General features: G+C 48.1%; 1 protein-coding gene across 1 annotated transcript in view; it reads right to left on the bottom strand.

The window, feature by feature from the left end:
- The window catches only part of LOC135200239 (heat shock 70 kDa protein 14-like), a gene marked incomplete in the record, with an annotated part of 291,697 nt that extends 274,562 nt beyond the window's left edge, over positions 1–17,135 (bottom strand). Inside the window, 1 exon segment of the mRNA XM_064228688.1 lies at positions 16,935–17,135. Within this exon segment, the coding sequence (XP_064084758.1) occupies positions 16,935–16,994 (60 nt within the window).
- Between the last annotated feature and the right edge of the window lie 5,150 nt (positions 17,136–22,285).

Genomic DNA, 22,285 nt, shown 5'->3' with positions numbered 1-22,285 from the left:
CCAATGCCCAACGAAAAACCGCCACCGGAACCTAACGTTTTACAATTATCGGAAAAACCGTTTCTTTTATCTATTTGAGATAATGTACTCGCAAAAACCGAATTCGATCTCCAGAACGTGCTCTGAAGAATCGAAGCCTCAAAGATAAATTCTTCTTTCTGGAAATGCCTAAAGAAGTTGCCACCTGACTCTAACCTCTGGAGCTTATTTAACTCTCAGAACGGAAAGATTGTCGCTTCTTCGGACTTGCGAATGTGAGCTTTCCCTGATAAGCCCTCCTATAATTAAAGAACGATTTATAGCCATTCTTAGAAAGAGGACGAGAGGGATTGTTTTGAACCGAGGTCCAGAGCCGTTAGAAGATTATGCCTCTAATAACCCGTTAGTGCGGCACAAAACAGATACTGCTTAATAGCCCTTGGTACTGGGACATAAGAGCCTTTCTTCCTTCCCTACCTAATGTACCAACCAAATCAGATAATGTTCCTTACCACAAAAACTCCTCGGCCAAGGATTAGAAGGGATTTCTCATTTTTGGCTAGAAAGCCGGTCAAAGAAAGATACCGAAAAATACAGGCATTGGCCTTGAGAGCAAACCGAACTCTTTTGTCTCATAGCGTGCCAATTCGACCTGACACGCTTAGCAGAAGCTAGTTGCAATAAAAGAAAAACGTGCCGTTCTTAGTTCAAGTTCATGAGTGAAAAAAGCCCGGACTTTCAAAGGCTCAAAACGGTTGGGGCACCCCTATGAGAAACTTAAGCACCACAATCTAAGTTCCAAGTCACTGTATTCTTGCGGGAGGATTAGTGGTTTCGACAAAAAGACTTAATGAGGTCCTTCCCCCCCTTGAACCAGATCTGAATTGGAGGAAACTAAAAATCCAAACCAGCGATGTTCGAAAAAAAAACCGAAGAGAGCATGGCCTTGGCCTCTATATCCTCTGATCACACATCGAAGGAGCCAGTTTATTAGAGTTCCTAAGAAATAGAAGAAGAAAAATCTGCTATTTCTGTTAAAGAGGTCGCAGAAGTAGAGACTTTCAGCACTTCCTACACCACTCAGCACAAGATTCTCCACTTCCCTCCCGATACAGTTTGTTAAGAAGACTCTCTCCTACAAACGAGCTGATAGCTTCTGCCCAGCTCTTCTTGAAAATCCTTTCCGCTCTGGACAAAGATTCCGCCGGACAGTCTGAACCCTCGTCAGAGCTTAGATGCGGACCAAGTTTTGGCGCGGAACCTCCTGAAGTGGCCGGGTTGTATTTGAGAAGCCACTTCTTTCTGGAGGAAGAAGTCCTGGGGAAGTCTACTAAACAAACTGGAGGAAGGTCACCGGGACAACCACTCTTTCCATGGGCCAAAAAAGGGAGACGATGAACGTTAGTGCCTTACATTTGCTGTGCCGACATGAACAATTGTTCAGACACCTCTCGTTATTAGGAGCCGAAACGGGATAGGGAATGCATAAGCCTTCCGAGACCCCGACCAATCCAACAGCATTGCGGTCCACCAGACCAAGCTAGCGAGGATCTGGGAACTGGAGAAACAAAAGAGAGAAAGGACGGTTTGTTACCTTGATGGCTGCGAACGAAAATGGTCTATTGACGGTCGTCCCCAAAGGGCGCCAAAGGTTCTTTTGACAAATCTTTGTTGTCCAAAGTCCACCCCTTCCAGAGGTAAACATATTGATGTTGACCGAACTTAAACTCGTCCCCCGCCAAGAACGTTCATCTTTCCCGGAACAAAAAATCTAGCGGGAACTAGATCTGAACCTTCGGCTTCGTTTGACCACAGGAGGGAGATCCTTGGCTGACTTACTTCGTACAGAGAGCAAAGACTGAGTCCCCCCTGTTTTGAGGCCCGTGACAGAGATGGGGCAGCCGTGGAGTTGTCGGAATTACACTGCCACTACTCGCATTCCTTTACTAAACTCCGAAAACTGTTCCGAGCCCCAAGGAAAAATTGCTAACAAAGTTCCTTTACAATTTAGTGAGGAACTTCTTCGCCTTCTCCGAACCAAGCTCCTGAAAGTCCGTTGATTTACCCAGTAGGGATCCCCAACCAACTGGTCCGATGCGTCGGAAAAGAACTGTAGGGTTCGGGAGGATGGGTCGTAAACTCTAACCCTTCTTCCAACCTTGCTCGAGAGAGCCCACCACCCTTAGGTCCTCTATTTATTTTATTTGATCTGTGACAGGAAAGGTCAATCGAGTTCCTGGTTGCGTCGTTCCTGCCACCAAGGGAAGGGCCTCCAGGAAAAACCTGCCAGAGGTCTTCATGTGCAGTCTTCCCAAACGTCAACCAAATTTCTACCACTGACGTCAATTTGCCCAGGAGCCTCATCCAACTGTGTATTTGGCCAGAACTTACCTTTTTGTCCAAGAAACTCCTGAAACTGGTCTCCAGACAGCCTTGAACCCGCTTCGCGGGACAGAAAAGCCCGACAAAAACTTGAGGCATTCAGAATCATCCCCAAATAAAGGCACCTGCTCTGAGATGGAACCCCCCCCAACCAACTGGGACGTTCTGTTTGATTTCGACCAGAATTCATAACTTTCTGGACAAGATCCAGAGTTGTTCCCCCAAGGTACCTTCATGCCCACCAAGACTCTCATGATTCCGACCGGAGAACGCCAATCGTCCAGATAGAGCGGGACGATTATTAACTCCTAATATGTGCAGCCAGCTTCCTATCGGGGATAGCAACCCTGGTGGGAAAACTTGAGGAGCAAGGTCGCTAGTACCGACAAGCCAAAAGCGCTCCCGAAAAACGGAAAAACACCTTGCCTTCCGAACATGAACCTCAGGTACGTTACCGAGATTCGAGGGATGTATCGGAAGGAATGTGAAAAATAAGCGTTTCTTTGCATGTCCAGAGAGGACCATCCAATCCCCCTGTCTGATGGGAACTCCAGAACACCGACCGAGTGGGTATCCCATTATGAAATTTTGGTTTTCTGAGGACAGCAAGTTCAGGGCGCTCACATCCAAAAAAACCGGCCTCCAGCCCCCTGATGAACTTTGGGAACTACAAAAAGGCGATTGTAAAAAAAGATGGAGGAAAATCCCCTTCCATCCGTTCTATCGTTCTCTTTTTGAGGAACAAGCCGGCTTCCACTTATGCGGCTAGCCGCCAGAAATTTGTCTGAGCCCGGAGAGTATGCCTGGAATGGGAATTGGCACAGGTCGAGAGCAGAGGGAGGGACTGAAACGAGCAGGAACTAACGATAGACCGAACTTGAGGTAACTTGCCACTAACCCCAGGCTTCTGGTCTACCATCCTCTGTTTTTCCCATTCCTCCCAAAACATAGCCAGGCCTGGCTCCCACTGCGGTGCTCATGAAGAAAGAACCGAGCTTTCATTTGGGAAGGTTTTGTTAACCTTTGGCCGAGGGCCTTAGGAACTGAGGTCGCCAAAATTCGACTTCGGCCGAAAGGAAGCCGCTTGGGTTTTCTTTCCCCTCGAAAAAGGCACATTGGGCCAAGAGTGGAGAAACCAGAAGAAGGAACAGTCTAACCCAAGGAGCTTTAGGTCTCCCGAGTAGACTGTGCAGTAAATCCGAAGTAGGATTTCGTTATCTAGCGCAGGACGAAATTGGACAACACTACATCGTCTGGAAAGAGCGTTATCTTTCACAAACGGACAGACAAAACAAAAAAGAGGAGCCAGACTTCATGTTGTTGGGAAAGTAAAACCCTTTTAGAAGCAAATTGAGCACCAAAGTTGCCTTTTTCTGAAGGGCTACCAAAAGGCGATTGAGCGAAGCTTAACTCATCACATCCATCCCTAACTGGAATTATTGTCCGCAACAGGACAGAAAACACCAAAGCATATTCCTCCGAATAACTGCCTTCGAGACAAAGAGAAGGAACAGTCTTCGATCTTGGCCGCATAAAGCGCCAATAGTCCAATCAAGGAAGCTAAAGGACTTCCAAAAGTTTTAAACTTGAATTCTTTACAACGTGAGGTCCAACTTCAGGCGATGTAAAGAAAAAACTTTCGACTGACGGCGAAAGCAGATCTTCTTTAGAGGAGTCGATTAAACTCGAGAAGTCCTCCCTGGGAGGAAGGCAGAAAACTCCCAGAGAAGCGAAGCTTCCCACCCAGTTACATAAAACCATATCACCTTCCTTACCGAAGCAACTTAGAGGCCGGAGGAGGGTAAGCAAAAAAGAGCCATTCCCTAAGTCTCTTTTCATAGACATCCATTTTTCAGTCTCTTTTCAACGAATTGCTTCTAACAACCCCGCCTTTAGATAGAACAAGTTTTTGGGAGGAGAGGCCGGGTCTGAATTTTCCTTTTCCTCATCAAAAAAGTCGAAGTTGGGGAGCGGCAGAGACCGCCTTTCTCAAAAAATAATCTGCGGATAAGATACCAGCGAACGAAATCTAAGAAGGAGACGTGAATAACACGAGAGGTGATGGAGAATTCCTCCTCCTCTACGTTCCTTCTTCATTCTTAAGATACCGCCGAAGAAGTAGCAACGGAACTACAAACTGGATCTGAAGGTTTCGAACCACCCTTGGACTCATTCATCCAGTTGGTTAACATATCTAACTGCTTGCGCAAAAGGTCCGCCAGAGATCGAATCAAAAAACAGTAGGCTTGGAGGAAGAGCCTAAAAATGTTCAGCAGGAGGCGGAAAAAAAAACTACTTGCCGCCACCGCGCTCTGAGCCGCCGAAATTCGAGGCGAAACAGGCCGCATCAGGCGTAACAAAGACGAAAAAGCCGGCCTCCTCCCCCCAAAGAAACACCCCTTTAGAACTGCTAGATACAGCGCATAAAAAACCACAATCTTCTACTAGTAGATGGCAGCCGAAAAAAGGCACCAAGATTGAGGCGACGAACGAGCCGCCTAACGGCCCGCATGGCCGCAACCCATACCTCTTCAGGCTCCTTATACTGCTTGACTGGAGGAGGGGCGAAGAAATCGAGGCCGCCTGAACGCTCTTTAAGGGACGCGGAAAACGGGCCCGAATTCGCCAAAGAGCGCCGCCTAGACTCACTGCGACCGGAGACGAATCGTGCTTTGAATCATTCGAAAGGAAAACTGGCGTACTGACCGACAACACCTTTCCAACGCGTAAACCGAAGCCCTGTTGAGGCGCAAAAGGCTCAAACAAGAATGGCGCCCTGTCTGTGGGACCAAATCCCAGACTCGGACTCCCTTGCGGACTTCCAGGTATGTCTTCCTCCCCGCGTGCGGGGGCTAGCTTGCGGGACAGTGACCTTTGTCTAGGAACTGACGGTCAGCGGATCAGAACCAGACGCACCCTCAACTACACTCTTACCTGAAGCCGCCTTTCTCCAAAAACGTCTTAACTGCAAATTACCAAGTTTGCAAAACAAAAACCGTATTCGCTAGTACCAAAAATTTATGCATTTCTAAACCTAGATTCCAGAACCTGGCAATGGTTGGTGCGGTCGCCGGGGGAAAGAAACTACACGGGAAAGCCGGAGGAGAAGTGGGATTAGTAGGAGGGAATAGGATTGCGGTGTAGGTTAAAGGAGACAATAACAAATTTGAGGAGGAAGAAAACCGAAAGGGAACAGAAGAAGCATTTTGACAACGACGAAGCCACAGAGACTAACGTCTACTTTCCCTAAGCGCTGCTTTTCTAATTCTGTCTTTAGCCCTAATTTCTGTCCGAGGTATGAACTAAAAACAAAAACTTTCCATTGAGAAATCAGGTCCCAATCAACTACACTTCAGCTTACATGTTCGATTATGCTGCAACAAAACCTGTCCCCGACACTTTTAACACAGTTTTAAGTGTGAGAATCATACTATAACTTGGATATTCTAGTTTTACAATCCTGAGATGGCAAAACCTAACTCCCCGACCGCCGGACTAGAATCCGATCATGGCAAACGCCTAAATAAAAAGCCAAAATAAACAACAAACGCCAAAAAAAGAGTACGTTCACCAATTCCGAAAGATCCAATTACCACAAGAAAAAAAGCCCGAAGCAAAAGTCATCCAACCGCACCCGACCACCGAGTTTTCACCAGGACGCCCACAGGCGGAAAAGAATTGGATTCACCTGGGCAGTTGCTACCTGGTTCTCCCGCGAAGAGTGGAGGGAGATGAACGTCATCACCAACCCCCAGTGTTGGCGACGCCGACGCCGCCTAAATTTGAATTTAGTATCCTGCCGGCCTCGATAATGCTTCCCCCCCGGTTAAGGACACTGACAATAAAAATACAAATTTTTTTGTCATAAACAAAAATTCACTGATCTGGTCAATTCTGTCTCGCAGTGTGGGCTTTTCGCCAGCCAGATGTACATACAGGGGTGTCCATAAAGTCCCACTACCATTACAACGTATTTAATGCTCCTCAGAAAAACCATATAACATACGTACTAGCATACAAGTAATCCAGTTTCTTTGGTAGCAATGTTTTAACATTCAAGTTTACATTCAGAGGCACTTCATTCTACAAAAAAAACTGCATTTACTCTTATGTTATTATGATAAAAAAAAAAACAAAAAAAGGTTACCTGGAGCAATAAAGAACTTGTAATGGTATCGAGACTTTATGGGACACATACGTACATACTGGTTGGGTGGTCAAAACACACCTTTGCCGTTTTTTGAGATGCCCCCAAAAAGCACACTTGAGCAGTACATAATCAGTGAATGTCTGGTTTATGACAAAAATTGTATTTTTTTCTGCGCAGGTAAGTAGCCCCTTTACGCCCTAAATCAGGATAGGTGGTTCGTTTGGTTAAGCCACAACCATTGTTACCATACAGGGTTCGTCCCACAGCCAGATTAGGGCCCAGCACCCCTAAGTTAGGCGGTTAGGCCGGTTTAGCGGTCATAGCTATCATTGTTAACCACTACTGGTTGTGTTCCTTCCACCGATTTTCGTTGTCCGACCTCCACCGCCAGCTGAGCAGTAGCGGTTTTGGACATTGAAAAATAGGGCCCCAAAAGGTAAGCTTGGCCCGCAAAAACTGTAGCCGCTCCAAGAATGTTAGATATGCCCGGGTCACTTGGCAAAAGATGCTAGCCTTGTACAAACCTTACCCTCAAGAAATACCCCAAGGGCATGGCAAGCTTAATTCAATAACCTTAGCTGATTCGGGACCATTTAGCTATTAGGCTATGATTCGCGGAACCCAAAATGTAATTTTCGTCTGGGTTTAGTTTATGAGCCCTGGCCCTGGGGATTGATTACAGTCGTCCGAATAAATAGTTTACTTTAAAATTCTTGGTTCACGAGGTAAAAACTGCATAGAAAAAGCGGCCAATCATATGAAGGTCCCAAATAAGCCTGATAAACGAAAGGTCCAAATTGAGCCAATACAAATGGTTTGAATAAGCCTGCCACCCCCCCCCCCCACCCCCCCCCCCCCCCAAGAGTAGTAGCTACAGTAGTAGGGTCAAATACCAAATGGGCGGCCTCTACCATAGCACGCCCACCTTCCCAAAATTTGGAAATTATGGCATTAATTTGTGACTTAGGACCAAAACTTACTTCGAGAGGAAAGCAGAGGTCTCGAGGTGTTTCTTCGACGGACGCTGGCTCTTGAATAATGCTCATCCTGGGCTTACAAGGACGTGTTAAAAGTACTCGAGGTGTTTCTTCGACGGACGCTGGCTCTTGAATAATGCTTATCCTGGGTTTCACAGGACGTGTTAAAGTACTTTTTTTCGGAAGGTGGTCGCGCTACGGTAGAGGATGGCCATTCAGTATTCGAACTGGATATTGGTACGGCAGCCGTACCCCCCGATACTCGGTAGATATTGGTACGGCAGTGAATTGCGCATGCTGCGCGAACCCTTGTTATCGCCTCACGCATATCCAAAGACTATATACTGAAGTATATAGTCTTTGGGCATATCAGTGACAGCAAGAAAAATGGTGACGGAACAGCATGAAACCACGGTGGAATAATACATTAGTTTTTGCCGAAAAAAACAGATGTTTTTCAGGCTTTAAAAAAAAAAAAACGAGCTGAAGAAAGCCATAGACATCTATGAAGACTCAAGCTTTCAAAAATGACAATTTGTCGAAAATTGCATTTTTCCTAACTATACAAACCTGAGTCCTTTAACATAGGAAGTAGCTAGCGGCAGCTGGAACGGCGGTCGTAAGCTTCGAACAGGGGAGAACGGTAGTTTAACTGCTTGTCCGATCGTCGCGCGCCGCGCGACTGGGAGTAAACAAATCACTTTTGCTTTTGGCCCATGCAAAATACGCAGAGTGAGGGGTGGCATGAGGAGGGACTTTATGTTTAAAGGACCTCAGTTTGTATAGTTAGGAAAAATGCAATTTTCGACAAATTGTCATTTGTTTCCGATACGTAATACAAACCATCGGTCCTTTAACAATAGGAAGACTCACTTCTTGGTGGGTGGAATCTGAGTCTTTGATGAACAGACTGGTGTTCGTCCATCCCTGGAATGCCTCCCTGGTCGTAAGAGCGAGGGAGGGATCCAAGCCTCTGTCCGATTGATCGGGGTGTGCACCGCAGGATCAATGGTCAGACTCTGGGCCGAGTACTAAGAGAGAGGCAAGCGTATCTCTTCGTGACAGCATTGTAAGACCTTTTTCCTTTACATGAGCCAATGTAAAGTAATGGGTTTGTCTCATGTTGGCATCCACTTCTCCCCCCTTGTTGGAGAAGTGGTGGATATTTACTCCTATCTCTAGTTAAAGAGATAGGATGGAGCTCTGTTGAATAGCTTACCTGCATCTGACTTCCTTTCCAGCAGCAAAGGTCGACCGTATCCCTCTGCCCACAGGTAGAGGTAGAAAAAGATGGTGAAGAGAAGCCAGTCACTCTCTCATTCACACATGCATTCTCCCAGTCATACAGGAATCGATGCTGTTCTGCCTGCTCGGGTGCGGGGGTGGGTAAGCTTACACAACGTGTTGAGCAGCCACCACAGGTCCCAAGGAAAAAGTATCCAAGGACTTGTGGGCAATATCCCGAAGGTAGAAGGACGTGAAGGTGGTCTGGTTGGCCCAGACACCTGCCTTCAGGACCTGCGCCACGGAGAAGTTCTTACGGAACGCTAAGGAGGGTCCGATACCCCTCTGACTGTTCGTGGGCTCTCGGTCGGAGCGTACGGGATGTCGTCGCTACCATCAGCTTCGTACGCTCTCTCCTGATCACCTCACGTAGCCAGAAAGAAAGCGTGTTCTTGGAGCGATTCTTTCTTGGTGACCCCAGTGCTAACGAAGAGGCGTCGACACATCAGGCCTGAGAGTCGAGTTCTCTTCAGATAGCGCCGTACGCCCTCACAGGACAAAGCAGCATCTCATTCCGCATCGTTATCTGTAAAGTCCAGCAGGGAGGGGATCGTGAAAGACTCGAACCTGTCGTCAGGGTCGAGCGGATTCTGAGTCTTAGCTACGAAGTTCGGGACGAAATCGAGCGTCACAGATCCCCAGCCTCTGGTATGTTTAACATCAAAAGAAAGGCCATGTAGTTCCCCTACTCTCTTCGCCGATGCCAGGGCCAGCAAAGAAGAGGTCTTGAGGGTCAGATCCCTGTCTGACGAACTCTCGAGTGGCTCGAACGGTGTTCGAGTCAGACTCCTAGGACGAGAGTCACGTCCCACGCAGGGGGCCTGAGTTCCCTGGGTGGGCAAGACCTTTCGAAGCTCCTCATTAGCAAGGATATCTCGGAACGAATTCGTGATGTCCAGTCCCCTCAGTTTTATTTTAGGACGAGAGCCAGAGCGGCTCTATATCCCTTAACTGTGGGTACTGAGAGGAGCTTCTCTCGGCGAAGAAACACGAGGAAATCCGCTACCTGCTGAAGAGTGGCTCTGAGAGGAGACAGACCCTGTCTACGACACCAACCACAGAAGACGGCCCACTTCCCCTGGTATACAGCTGCAGAGGACTGTCTGACGTGTCCAGCCATCTCTGTTGCTGCGCTACGAGAAAAGCCTCTCGTTCGCAAGAGATGGTGGATAACAGCCAGCCGTGAAGTTGAAGGGACTGGACTGCTCGGTGGTACCGTTCTACGTGTGGCTGGGCTAGAAGGTTGTGCCAGTTGGGTAGCTCTCTCGGTGCGTCTGCAAGAAGAGCCAGCAGGTCCGGATACCAAACGGCTTGAGGCCGTTTGGGAGCCACCAGGATCATTCTGAGATTGGGAGTGACCAGCGCTCGACTGATCACTTTCCGAATCAGACAGAAGGGAGGAAAGGTCAAGCGAAGAGGTTGTCCCAGGGGTGTTGGAGAGCGCCTCTGCAGCTGCCCATGGGTCCGGCACGGCCGAGGAAGAACACCTGGATCTTCCCTGTTGTGCCGGGTGGCGAAACAGGTCTTACGACCCGGTCGCCCCCACAGTTGAAGAGCCTTTCCGCCACATCTTGGTGTAGAGACCATTCGGTCCCTATCACCTGATCCCGACGACTGAGCTTGTCCGCTACTACATTCCTCTTGCCTGGAATGTAGCGTGCTGACAGCTCTATCGAGTGAGCCGTGGCCCACTCGTGCACCTGCACCGTCAACTGTGGAGCGGAAGAGACACTAGCCCCCCCTGCTTGTTGACATAATGCCACTACTGTGGTGTTGTCGCACATCAACACCACTGAGTGTCCCACCAAGCGGTCCCGAAACTCTCGGAGAGCGTTGAACGCCGCCTTGAGTTCCAGGACATTGATGTGAAGGTGCTTTTCGTGATGGTCCCACACACCTGCAGTCAGCAACTCCTCCAGGTGTGCGCCCCATCCCTCGGTCGATGCGTCTGAGAACAGAAGCATCTCCGGGGGGGAGTGCGTATGGGCACTCCTCTTAAGAGGTTCTTGTCGTCGAGCCACCAGGCTAGGTCCTGCCTCACCTTGTCCGTGATAGCCACGGGAAAGTAAGGAGGATCCTTGGCCTGAGAACCACTCTCCCTTAGCCTCCACTGGAGAGACCGCAGGTGAAGACGCCCGTGAGGGACTAACTTCTCGAGTGACGACAGATGGATGGGCCGATCACGACTTGCCATTGCTGTGTGCTGCCTGTTCCTGCCGCGACAGGAACCGGCCGGGCTGCCTCCCTGAATTTGCTGATACGCAAGTCTGCGGGAAAGACTTGCCCTGCTACCGTATCTATCAGCATACCCAGGTACTTCATCTTCTGCTTGGGTTCGAGATCGGACTTCTCGTAGTTTATCACGATCCCCAGATCGCGACAAAACTTGAGGAGTCGATCTCTGTCCTGTAGCAACTGCGAGCGCGAGCTCGCCAGGACTAGCCAATCGTCGAGATACCTCAGAAGACGTATCCCGTTCGATGGGCCCAAGCCGACACCAGAGTGAACACTCGCGTGAACAACACCTGTGGGGCGGTGAGAGACCGAAAACAAAGTGCCCTGAATTGGTACACCGTCCCGTCGAAGATGAAGCGGAGGTACTTTCTGGAGGACTGATGGATGGGTATTTGAAAATACGCGTCCTTCAGGTCCACCGAAAGCATGAAATCGTTCCCCTGATGAGTCGAGCACTGAGCGTGCCGACTCCATCGTGAACCGCGTCGTGCGAACGAAGCGGTTCAGGGAGAGAGGTCTATCACCGGGCGCAGCCCCGATGCCTTTCTCCACTAGGAAGAGGCGGCTGTTAAAAGCCTGGTGACTGGTCTCCACGATTTCTACAGCTACGTTCGCCAGCATGGTCTTGATCTCCTGTCGAAGAGCGTTTGTCCTTTGCTGATCCCCGGACATAGGTCTGTAGATGGACCGGTTTGGAGATGAGGGGGGGGGGCCGAGACTCGAAGGGTAGTAGATATCCCTCCCGAAGGACGTCTACTATCCAGTTCTCGGCGCCGTGAGCGCTGCCAAGCGCCCAATGGCTCGCCAGGCACCCCCCACTTCCGCAGCAGGTGAGGGGGAACGCCGTCCTCGTTTCGACCTTCTTTCCAGCACCTCCTCGGGGAAAGGAGGGCTGGGAGGAGGGCTGATTGCGGCCCTCCTCTCGCAGAAGTCGAAACAACTGGAGTCTTCACACGGGGTTTGGACGGTGCAACCGTCTTCGCCGCCGTGGAAGCGCTAGCCAAGCTCTTGGTTGGGCCGCAGTTACTCGAGGTTGCCCAGAAACCTTCGAGACTGCCTGGTGGACTAAGCGGTCACTCTCGTCAGTGCGCCGCCGTTCCATCCGCAGCGTCCACCAATCTCTCCAGGAAAGAGAGCTGGGGAACTCCTAAGAGGTCCATTTCTTAGCCCGAGTGCCGCCTCACGCCCAGCCCCCTTGGTCACTCGGGTAAGGACTGCGTCCCTAGCAGAAGAACCAAGTTGGCCCACAGGTTACGCAGGTCTGATGGGCGAGGTAAGAGATTGCTCTTCCTCCAGACTGGCACGTCTCCTGAAGGAAGCGTCGTCTTCGAGAGCAGAACTCCCCGAGCCGGCCGCCCCACCTTGGATATTGTGAGGGACCACAAATCCAACCAGGAAACTGCCTGGAACGCTGCCATAGCGGTAGATTCCAGGGCAAGTGCCTCCTGCTGCGAGAACCATAGGTTCTCCGACAGGAGCTGCTGCAGGACACACCTGGAGTCAGCCTCGCTAACTCCGGGTTAAACCTGTTTCGGCAGTATCGGGTCTTCTGATGGCACGTAGAGAAACGCCTCTGCCGCTGTAGAGGAGGAGGAAGCAGCTTAGAGGACCGTCCGGATTTTAGCGAGTCCTCCCGTCCTGAGACGAGATTCTCCACCTGATCCAGGGACTGAGTCCGCAAGCTCTGATCGTGGCAACCCCATCATCAGTTTTGGGCTCCCTCTTGGGACCCCAAAAATGACTCGAGCCGGGACGTGGGCTCTGATGGTGGTAGCGGCGATCCTTCCGCGAGCGGCCATTATGCAGAACGCATCAGCTTAATGACTTCCGCGAAGTTCCTCTGTATCTCGGGCGTCACAGCGTCCTGTGGAGTAGGACCGTCCAGTCCCTCCAACAAGAGCATTAATCCCTCGATACTCCTCCTTCAGAAGGAGGAAACAGCGACAGACCTGACGGTCGCCCTCCAACTACTTGCGCGTACGTCCTGGTCGGTCCTAAGACCGTGCCTGAGCCGTACGGCGTCATAGCTGGGTCACGAGCGGCGCACCTCTCGTGATCGCTCCTTGGTACCTCGCTCCTCCCGGTATAGCCCGAGGAGGTTGAAGGTATAGGAGAGGCAGACCTGACGCTCCCCTCCCCCCGCGCTCGCTGCAGGACCAGCGTCGCAGCAAGGGCTGCTGCCGATCGTCAACCCGCGGTGACGGTCGAGCAGGCAGGCCTACGCGTCGCCGCCGCTCGCCTGGGGCCCGATTTGGCTCGGACTGAGAACGTCGAGAAAACCGCACTCTCCGCCCGGTCCCAGCGTCGAGCGGGTCGGGGGACGGGTGACCTGCTAGGCTCCCTTTCGCGTCGAGACCGGCCAGCGTCCTCTCGGCGCGTCAACCGCTGGTACTAGCCCGTGGCTGGTACCGGCGGCCCCGGGTGGGGACTCCTTCCTCGCCCATCAACCCGTGGCCGGTCAGTGGACCGTCACGTCAGCCCGAGCAGCCGGCTGGTCGCTGCGAGAGCGTCCAGTGGGCCTGGCGAGGAGTCGTGTGCACGAACTCTCGCCAGTCTTCTGCTCCGTGCCGCTGTCTTGACGGCGAGCGAGCTCGGCCGTCCGAAACCTTTGGCTGGACGGTCCTCTTTAGAAGAGCGTCCACGTCGGTGCTTCTCGCGAACGAAGAAGCAGCCGACGACGGAAACCTGGCTTAGCGGCAGAACCACAGCACCAGGTGAGGACGCACCGCCGAAGCGATGCACCTCTGGTCCCCGTCGACTTCCTCTTTGCAGAAGAAAGCGACGGGCCCCGCACCCGAAGGAAACAGGAGGACCAGCAGAAGAGCTCCCCAGCTCGCCTGAGCGAGCCGGGCCCTTAGAAAGATCCCGAAGGAGTCTTCTTGGAGGGGAGGGGGGGAGGAGGCAACCTTCTTCTTCTTCGGCTGTTTGGCCTTAGATAGAAGTCGAAGGGGGAAGGAAAGAGGCAGCAGACGACGAAGGAAGACGACTGAAGACAGGATGACGACACCATTCTTCCTCTTCCACCTTCTTCTTCGACCAGGCTCCGCAGGACAGACGTCAGGTCTTCCATCCAGGAGGGAGCCGGGGCAGTTGCCGAAGCAACAGGGCCCGACTGCACCTGTCCGGAAGGACCTGAGACTGTTACAGCAACAACCAGCAGCGGGTCGGGAACGGCAGGAACAGGTCCGGGGGGAACAGCAGAACAAGCAGGAACATCTTGAAATTGAATGTGCACCTGAAAAGGAAAGAGTCGCTGGAGCGGCCACAGGTACGGCAGGCACGGCAGGTACTAAGGGAGAGCCAGGCGTCCTGTCGACGTCACCGACATCCGTGGCACTGGCGGCGGCCAGGTCCAGGGGGGTACTCTTGGGGCAGCGGAAGTCCGGGGTCGGCAAAGGAAAAAATCCAGGTGGTGGTGGCATCGTCCTCTTTGGAACGGCGGCAATTGGTTTTTGTACTGCCACCGTGGGTGTCACCGACATTATGTGAGGCGATATATTTAAGATGTGGTGGCATCTCATACGCAGGGGTAGTTAATGTGGTCGTCGTGGTGGTCACCCGCACCCAAATGATTGACCAACGGCCGAAGCCCCGCCAACCGCTGTATCAACCCTTGGATGCTGGGCACTCCCTGCAGTCCCAGCGACTCCCACACCTGTCCCAAGTCGTCCTTCGCTGCTGCACACCTGCGGAAGCAAGAGTCGGGTTAATAGGAGGGGCTTCCCCGCGCCTGGGGGCGAAATTCCCCCCCCCCAGAGCGGACAGGAAGACCCCGAATACAACTGTACGTACCGGGTAGCGGGCGCCTCTCCACACTCGACGGATCGAGAGAGGAAACGGACTCCGCTACCCCCCCCGCAGGGGAAGGCGCAAACCGTGGGGGCTGGCCGGGAGGCAGGAAAGAGGACGAAGTGTCCGTCACCAAAGGAAGGTCACTGGACTTTTCCGATGACTTCTTGGCCGGCCTAAGTCTCTTCCTGCCCTCGTACAGCACCCACTGCGCCTCGGAACCAATTCATACAAACCATACATGGCTCGTTACGAGAGCACTCTCGCCCTCGACAACGAGTACAAACCTCTCGTGGGGGTCCACCTCCACAAAGGACCTGAACAACCCCCCACATTTACGTCCCTCCAGCCCGGACACACTCTAAGGGCGACTGGGAGGGGGGCGCGGTGAAATTTCAATTTCCTCTGATTCACTCATTGTAATCAATTGAAATAGAGAAAAAAGTACTTACTATCACTCCTGATACACAGAAATAGAAACCAAATACTCAAGAATTGAAGCAAACGACAAGCTGGGCAGAGCGATGGCGAACACGTCCTTCCACACACGGCCGAAAGCAAAAGTGATTTGTTTACCTCCCAGTCGCGCGGCGCGCGACGACTCGGACAAGCAGTTAACTACCGTTCTCCCCTTGTTCGAAGCTTACGACCGTTCCAGCTGCCGCTAGCTCACCCCTATTGTTAAAGGACCCGATGGTTTTGTATTTACGTATCGGAACAAAAATTGGGTAATTCATGGTATATGTAGGTCAACGAACGATCGAATCGGGCCCTGAAAAGAATTCCGAAGAGGAGAGTCAAAGAGGATTATACATAAATATATTTCACTACCATCGTATCTTTGGTGACTTTCACGGCCCTTTATTCTGCCCGACATCGGCAGTTGCAAGGGCCGTTATACACTTTACAATATTCTTTTAATTCACTTCATTGGGTATATTGCAGCTGTCGGAGAAGACGATAGAATTTGCCAGGTAGTGAAAAGGCAAAGTTAAACCAAATTTCAGCATTATTCCATTAAAATCGGGATAGTGTTGTTTTTGTAGTACAAAAAAAGCGGGACAAAATTCACAAAAGCCAAACACACAAAAAAAAGGGGGGAGGGAACATTTTGCTAACTGAAAAAAGGGGGAAAGATGTTCAAAAAGTGTGACTTTCCCACCTAAAAAGCCGAACTCTCTGGTTTACATAATACAGTATGATTAGCAAACTGGTAAACGGATACAGCTAACTGCCGTATCTACAGCAAGTCAAGAGCGCAAATACGGCACCAATGACCAGAATCTGCCGTACCCTCACCGCACTATATTATTTGTACGGCAGGAAGTCTGAAATTGACGCATGCGGCAATTCACGCAATCACTGCCGTACCAATATCTACGCGACCCCCGATTCGGGAATAACGGCTGCCGGTACCTAATATCCTGTGCCTTCAGTATTTTACCTAAGGCAAACAATAGGTAGTACTAGCCTAGGTTAAGTTAGTACCTGCTAGTAGCTGGGTATAGTATCTTAAGTTTTACCAGACCACTGAGCTGAATAACAGCTTTCCTAGGGCTGGCCCGAAGGATTAGATATTTTTACGTAGCTAGAAACCAATTGGTTACATGGCAACGGGACCTACAGCTTATTGTGGGATCCGAACCAAATTACCTAGCCTATACTACCTAAGGTACCGAGGAATGAATTTCTAACACCAGAAATAAATTCCTCTGGTTCCTCCGTTGGCCGAGCCGAGAATCCAACTTAGGACCACCGGATTGGTAGTCGAGCGCGAATTCCACTCGGTCAACTAGGGACTTAAGTACTAGCCTAGGTAGCTGGATCGTAACCAACCTAAGGTTACCTAGCACCTAGGTAGACCTACAGGCTAGGTAGTAGCCTATATAAAAAAAAAAAAGCCTTTCGCTGGTATCAGCTGGTCTCGCTAATACTTTCCGTGAATTGACTCGGGTTAGCCTACCCTAGGCCTACTAGGTATCACGGTACAGTAGTAGTAGGTATTGCCTAATCTTCAGTGCAGAATTTGTCGTAAATCTACCTACCTACCTAAGTCTTAAAACCTAGCTAGGAACTAGTAGCTAGTACCTATAGCCTACTACCTAAATGGATTACGGCAATTACAAAACTTTACTTACTTTATTAACTGCGATGCAACACGAACTGCATCCAATATATATTCCGAAAGTAACTGACATTTCGTATGGCTTTGCAAGAGTCACACACACAGGTCAGAACGAAGGAGGGAAGGAGGAGCATGCACGGGATGGTTTTGTTTTGGTCCAACGTCTGACTCTGAGTTGCTCCTCAGCCTCAGCGGCGGAAGATTGACATCATGTGGGGGGATCCCTGACTGAGCACCAATCAGGGCAGAGTTCTTCCTGAATGCTAATTATGATTGGATAAACTTTAGTCAATCGTCTGTGCATAAAACGTGTTTTTTGAGCCTCTCTATAGTTAGTCTGTGTTCTTAAATATGTAAAAATATACAAAATTTCCTATATTACTATCATATGACATTATAAAACAAAACTACGCAAGAACCAATCTTTAGAACAGTCCAGTACCATTTGCAAAATATTTTCCCCCATCGTTGGTGTAGTTTTAAACCAAATTCACCGAGCGGTTGAATTTAATTAACCGATTAATTTACAATTTTACAACAATGATAATCGAGACAATTCCTATTTTATTAAATCTGTAAACACAGAGAAAATAGCTTAAATATTAGACCATGGAAAAAATAAACCTTACGGGTTGCCCAATAGCAAGAGCCTGTACGTGCCAACCCTTGGGTAAAATAATCTCCTATAAACAGCAAAGAAATAATTCATTCTTTCTTTAGCTTGATAGTTTTACGTTGTGTCAGAACTCACATTTCTTCTACTATAGGTCACACAAGTACTTTCAGTGGCCGTCTAGCCAGTCAGCTTGCCGATGACAAGAAGGCCCTCCTAGACATCAGACAGTATTATATTCAACAAGTTTATGACCTTTTAATACCATAACAAATAGAAAATTTATTACATTATCTATTCTAGTAAGGGGTTGTAATGGCGGTTTTAATACCATTATCGATTTTGGCAAGCATCTTACAAATTAGGTACTATCAGCAGACATGCAAATAAAATCTTATAATTCTGCATCAGCCCAGAATAACAGCGATGACTGAATAAAGCAATGTAACATCGACATTTTAGTGGAATATTTCCTTGAAATACCAATAACCAATCTAGGTGAAATGTTATTTTGAGCAGACCGTGTCATATATAAATGCGCGTGCCTGTGTGTGTTTAAATAAGACACGGCCTACTGAAAATAAGTTTACCTCGTTTGGCATTTCAAGGAAATATAAACACAGGCACGCGCGCGCGCGCGCACACACACATATATATGTATGTATATGATGTATATAGTAATATATATATATATATATATATATAATGTGTGTGTGTGTGTGTGTACACACACGCACCCATACACACACACACACACACATATATATACGTGTGCGTTCACGCGCCTTTGTTTATATAAAACACGGTCTGCTCCAAATAACAGTTCGGTATTTCAAGGAAATATTTCACTCAAATGTTGATGTTATAGTGCTTTATCCAGTTATGATCGTCAATGTGTGACCCTGGCTTAAATCTCTATAAATCAGTAATTCCACTACCAGTTTGATCTGATTTCCTTTCTATCTCAGCATTCTTAGCTGTCACTGGCAGAACCGCTTTGTGTTGTTTAACTGTGTTTGTAATTATTGTATGGTGTCTTACTGTCCTCAAGAATTTATTTAAAAGTTATTATTCAAATGCCCCTGTGTGTACGAAAATTAATGTCCACGACCATACATTGAACTTAGTAACCGTGATGGTGGAGACCTCGCCACTCCTTTTACCTTTGCCACCAATGGGCTTGGCTATTGCCTGTATGATAACCATCGTAATACTCCTAATTAAAATAAATTTCGGGGTTAGTAAGCTTTTAATTATTCTACTTCATATATTTCTCCAGTTTAATGTTGCAATTCATATCAAGTTCTCCAGGATAAAAGTTTTAAATAGTAGAAGATTAATTATAGTGCTTTTTTTGTAGTCCTGAAATAAAAAAATTGTAAAGTAATTTGTATTCCTCTATTATAAAAACCTAGCGTTTTTTAATAGGATCTGCTTCGAGAATGAGCTGAAAACGGTCATTCTAGCGTATTGACAGGTAGCTAAATAACGAGTGACGGGGAAAAACTCCCGCCACACTCCCCTAACACCTAATGGTCTCCACCCCACTCTAGCTTGAGAGCAAACCCGTCATCTACACTCTACAGTGAAGAAATAGTCGACTGGGCCACTGGGTGTTCATCTTCAGTTTCGTTTGACAATCTTTCAGGGGCAGACAGGTTGGCTTCAATCGATCAAGCATTTTGCGGAGTTTTGTCTTGCCAAATACACTACCATCAGACACGGACCCTATGGCACCGTATATCGACGTACAGGAACTACTAGGTGTCAACGACTAAGAGAATTACAAAAAAGAACTTCTTATAATTATAATAATGAGTTTCTACATGGGTTGGGCGCTCCTGATGAGGATTTGTTTCCCGTCTATGGCTCCAAGGGTGTGGGAAATTCCATCGTTGCTCAAACCCGGCCACGGCCTACCTTCTTCTATTGCTCTGGGTTACTGGGTACCTGCATAACCTCAGCTCCATAAGCAGCCAAAATGGCGCTCCAAGTCTCAGGCACAATACCAGTGATCGTGTTGGGAGCTAATCGGAATTGGTAGTACATGCTCTTGTATGATTTTCCAGTTTCAAGGAAACTTAGGGTAATTGCAACAAGCAGGCTGACTCACTGGGTCTTCTCCAAAATGTGTGGGTCGTCTTTATATATAGGGTGTGACCCGTTGCACTATTTCATTAAAAAGCTCCTCCATAATCCTGGTGAAATTACGGTACAGTCATGGAGTTTCAATTGCCAATTCTTTCATCAAGTTGTTATAGTATCCCTTCTCTGTCTTCATTGTAAGCAGGGCCAGACCCAGCATATTCGTTTTCTTTGATTATTGCGTTTTTGTGGCGGGAGGCACGCAACTATTCGTAACTGGGCCATGGCATTGTAATCATTCAAAATGCATATTGCTAATTCAGGATCATGTTGTTCTGTTGTATGAGGTTTAGCAAATCTATATCCTCCATTGTTCTTGCTCTGTCTGGGACTATTACAGAGTGATATGGGCGCTGAGTTCACCTGGCACTTAATATATGACGCATCCATGTTCACGATTCGGTACGATCCTGTTACATAAGTCGGCATATTACGTAGCTAAATCGCTATTAATATGTAAAAAAAATCGTCATGCTCTCACGGAAGTCGCAGTCGTGGAAAAACTTTAAATGTGGGTGTGGCCTAAATCATTGGTTACTTGCGCATACGACTACGTAAGTATATCATCTCAGTATGATCAATGATGTTGTAAGGGTTCATTGCAGAAGTCGTCAGGAGGTCGATATCAGATGACATTTATGTTTTTTTTTTTTGCCCAAGGCCCGCGACTCTGGAGATTAATTGCAAAACCCGGCTTTTACGACAGTTGTCGCGAATGTTATGGCGACTTTCACTAGTTCGTGCTCGATGTTATGGGCTGATAGCCCTACCTTAAGGGACAGGTTCCAGCCCGTACATCTGATTTTAACAATTTGTTATTACAAAATTAAACTCATTTATAATTAACAAGGCAAAGCAACTAAACGGAAATTTGCACTTTAACGAAACAAATATCAATACATTACTTAGAAGATGTTGAACATATTCATTATTAATTAAATTCACTTAGCCCAACTATGGCTACAAAAAGGAAGATCACTTCTGTGTACAATTCTGGTCAATCGCCATCCTCCTCTCTGCCCGAGCTTCCCATGACAGGCAGGACATGAATGATGACATCTAGTTTACTATGCTGAATAGTTATCTTAAGGGTAAAGCACGCAAAACCATTGAGGGTTTAGCCATGGAACTATAAACATGGAATGGTTATGCGTGAAATTGCCGAGCAGCATGCCCCAATTGCAAAGGATGGAGAGAGAGAGAGCTTTGTTATGGCTCCAGTGAAGCAGAAAAGTAATGACCCCAAAAAAGGCAGTCAGTGCTACACCATTAATTGTACAAACTACAAAAACAAATTTTCTAAACAACATGGGATCTCTTACAAGTAAGTTCAGTTTTTATATGCTTTTAAGTCAGTATCGCCTGATTGTGGGCATTTACTTTGATTTACGCTATTATGACATGGCCAGGCTCCACAGTCAGGCGTTGCAAAGTAGAAAGAAGCATTCACCGGAAATTGAATAAACTTGTTCTCTTCAGTGTTATGAGTTTAGTTTTTGTACATTTAGCATAAAATTGTCTGCAAATTCTGTAATTTAGCAGTAAGCCAGCCTGTATCACAAATTCACAATGCCCACCTCAACATATTGAAACTGGAGCGTAATTTGTGAATTTCCCATGGCAATATCTTGTCATCTATGACATTTGTTGCATTATGTTGAAGTAAATTTAGTAGTACACATTATTCAATCTAGTAATTTCTGTTTATATGATTATACTGTAAGGAGAACACTTTTCCCTATTTATATTGTATGTCATCTTCGAGCTGCGTCGTTCCTTTAGCCATTCTATAGAGCTTTCTTCAGCCTATCCGCCTATTCATGTATGTTTGCAAATTGTATCTGCAGGTATTTATGCATATGTACTCATCAGAAAACACAAATCTACTGGCTCGGAGTCATTTTTGCTCTCAGTGCGAGTCGGTATTACTTATCCGTCCACACCTGTCTATGTCAATCCAGTTCGTCTGTAATAAAGCATCAATACCTTGCTACCTCTCTCTCTCTCTCTCTCTTGTCCTCACAACTGATGACCCCGGAAGGGTTCGTGCTCAGAATCATTAACGGACCCACATGGTGACTAGTCTTGACTCTGACAAACCCAATGCCATTAACGGACTAAAAACGGAGCCTCTGCATGTTTTGGCGTTTGTCTATTCTTGTCGATTATACCCAACACCATTAGCAGACTAAATCCGACGCCCTCACATGTTTTGGTGTGTGAGACAAATCACGAGGTTGGGTGCTGGTCAACCAACACAGAATCAGGCAGCGGGCCAGACACATCCTTATCGTCGTCGTGGCCTCCTTTGCCTCCGGGAGACGCCAGATACCTTCTCTCCCCCTCGAAGTGAGACCACCTTGACATGGTGAGGGGGCTCTTGAACCCCTGGAATTTGTTCCCGGGTTTGAGTCTAAGAGTCTCATGTATTAGTAATTTTTTTGGAGTAATTTAGTGGAATTTTACACTTTTTGTAAAATTTTACTGCTTAGGCAGGTCTGAGAAGGGATCGTGCTTTGGAAGGGGTTTGCTTTCAAAGCTAATTGTGGGAGTTGTGGTGATTGAGTCGCCACACGATATGGTTTGGACCCAAGAACTAGTGATGG

The sequence above is a fragment of the Macrobrachium nipponense genome, chromosome 26 (genome assembly GCF_015104395.2).
Source record: "Macrobrachium nipponense isolate FS-2020 chromosome 26, ASM1510439v2, whole genome shotgun sequence".
Classification (NCBI taxonomy): domain Eukaryota; kingdom Metazoa; phylum Arthropoda; class Malacostraca; order Decapoda; family Palaemonidae; genus Macrobrachium; species Macrobrachium nipponense.
The sequence above is the reverse complement of the archived record's forward strand: the minus strand, read 5'-3'. Positions and strand labels throughout refer to the sequence as shown.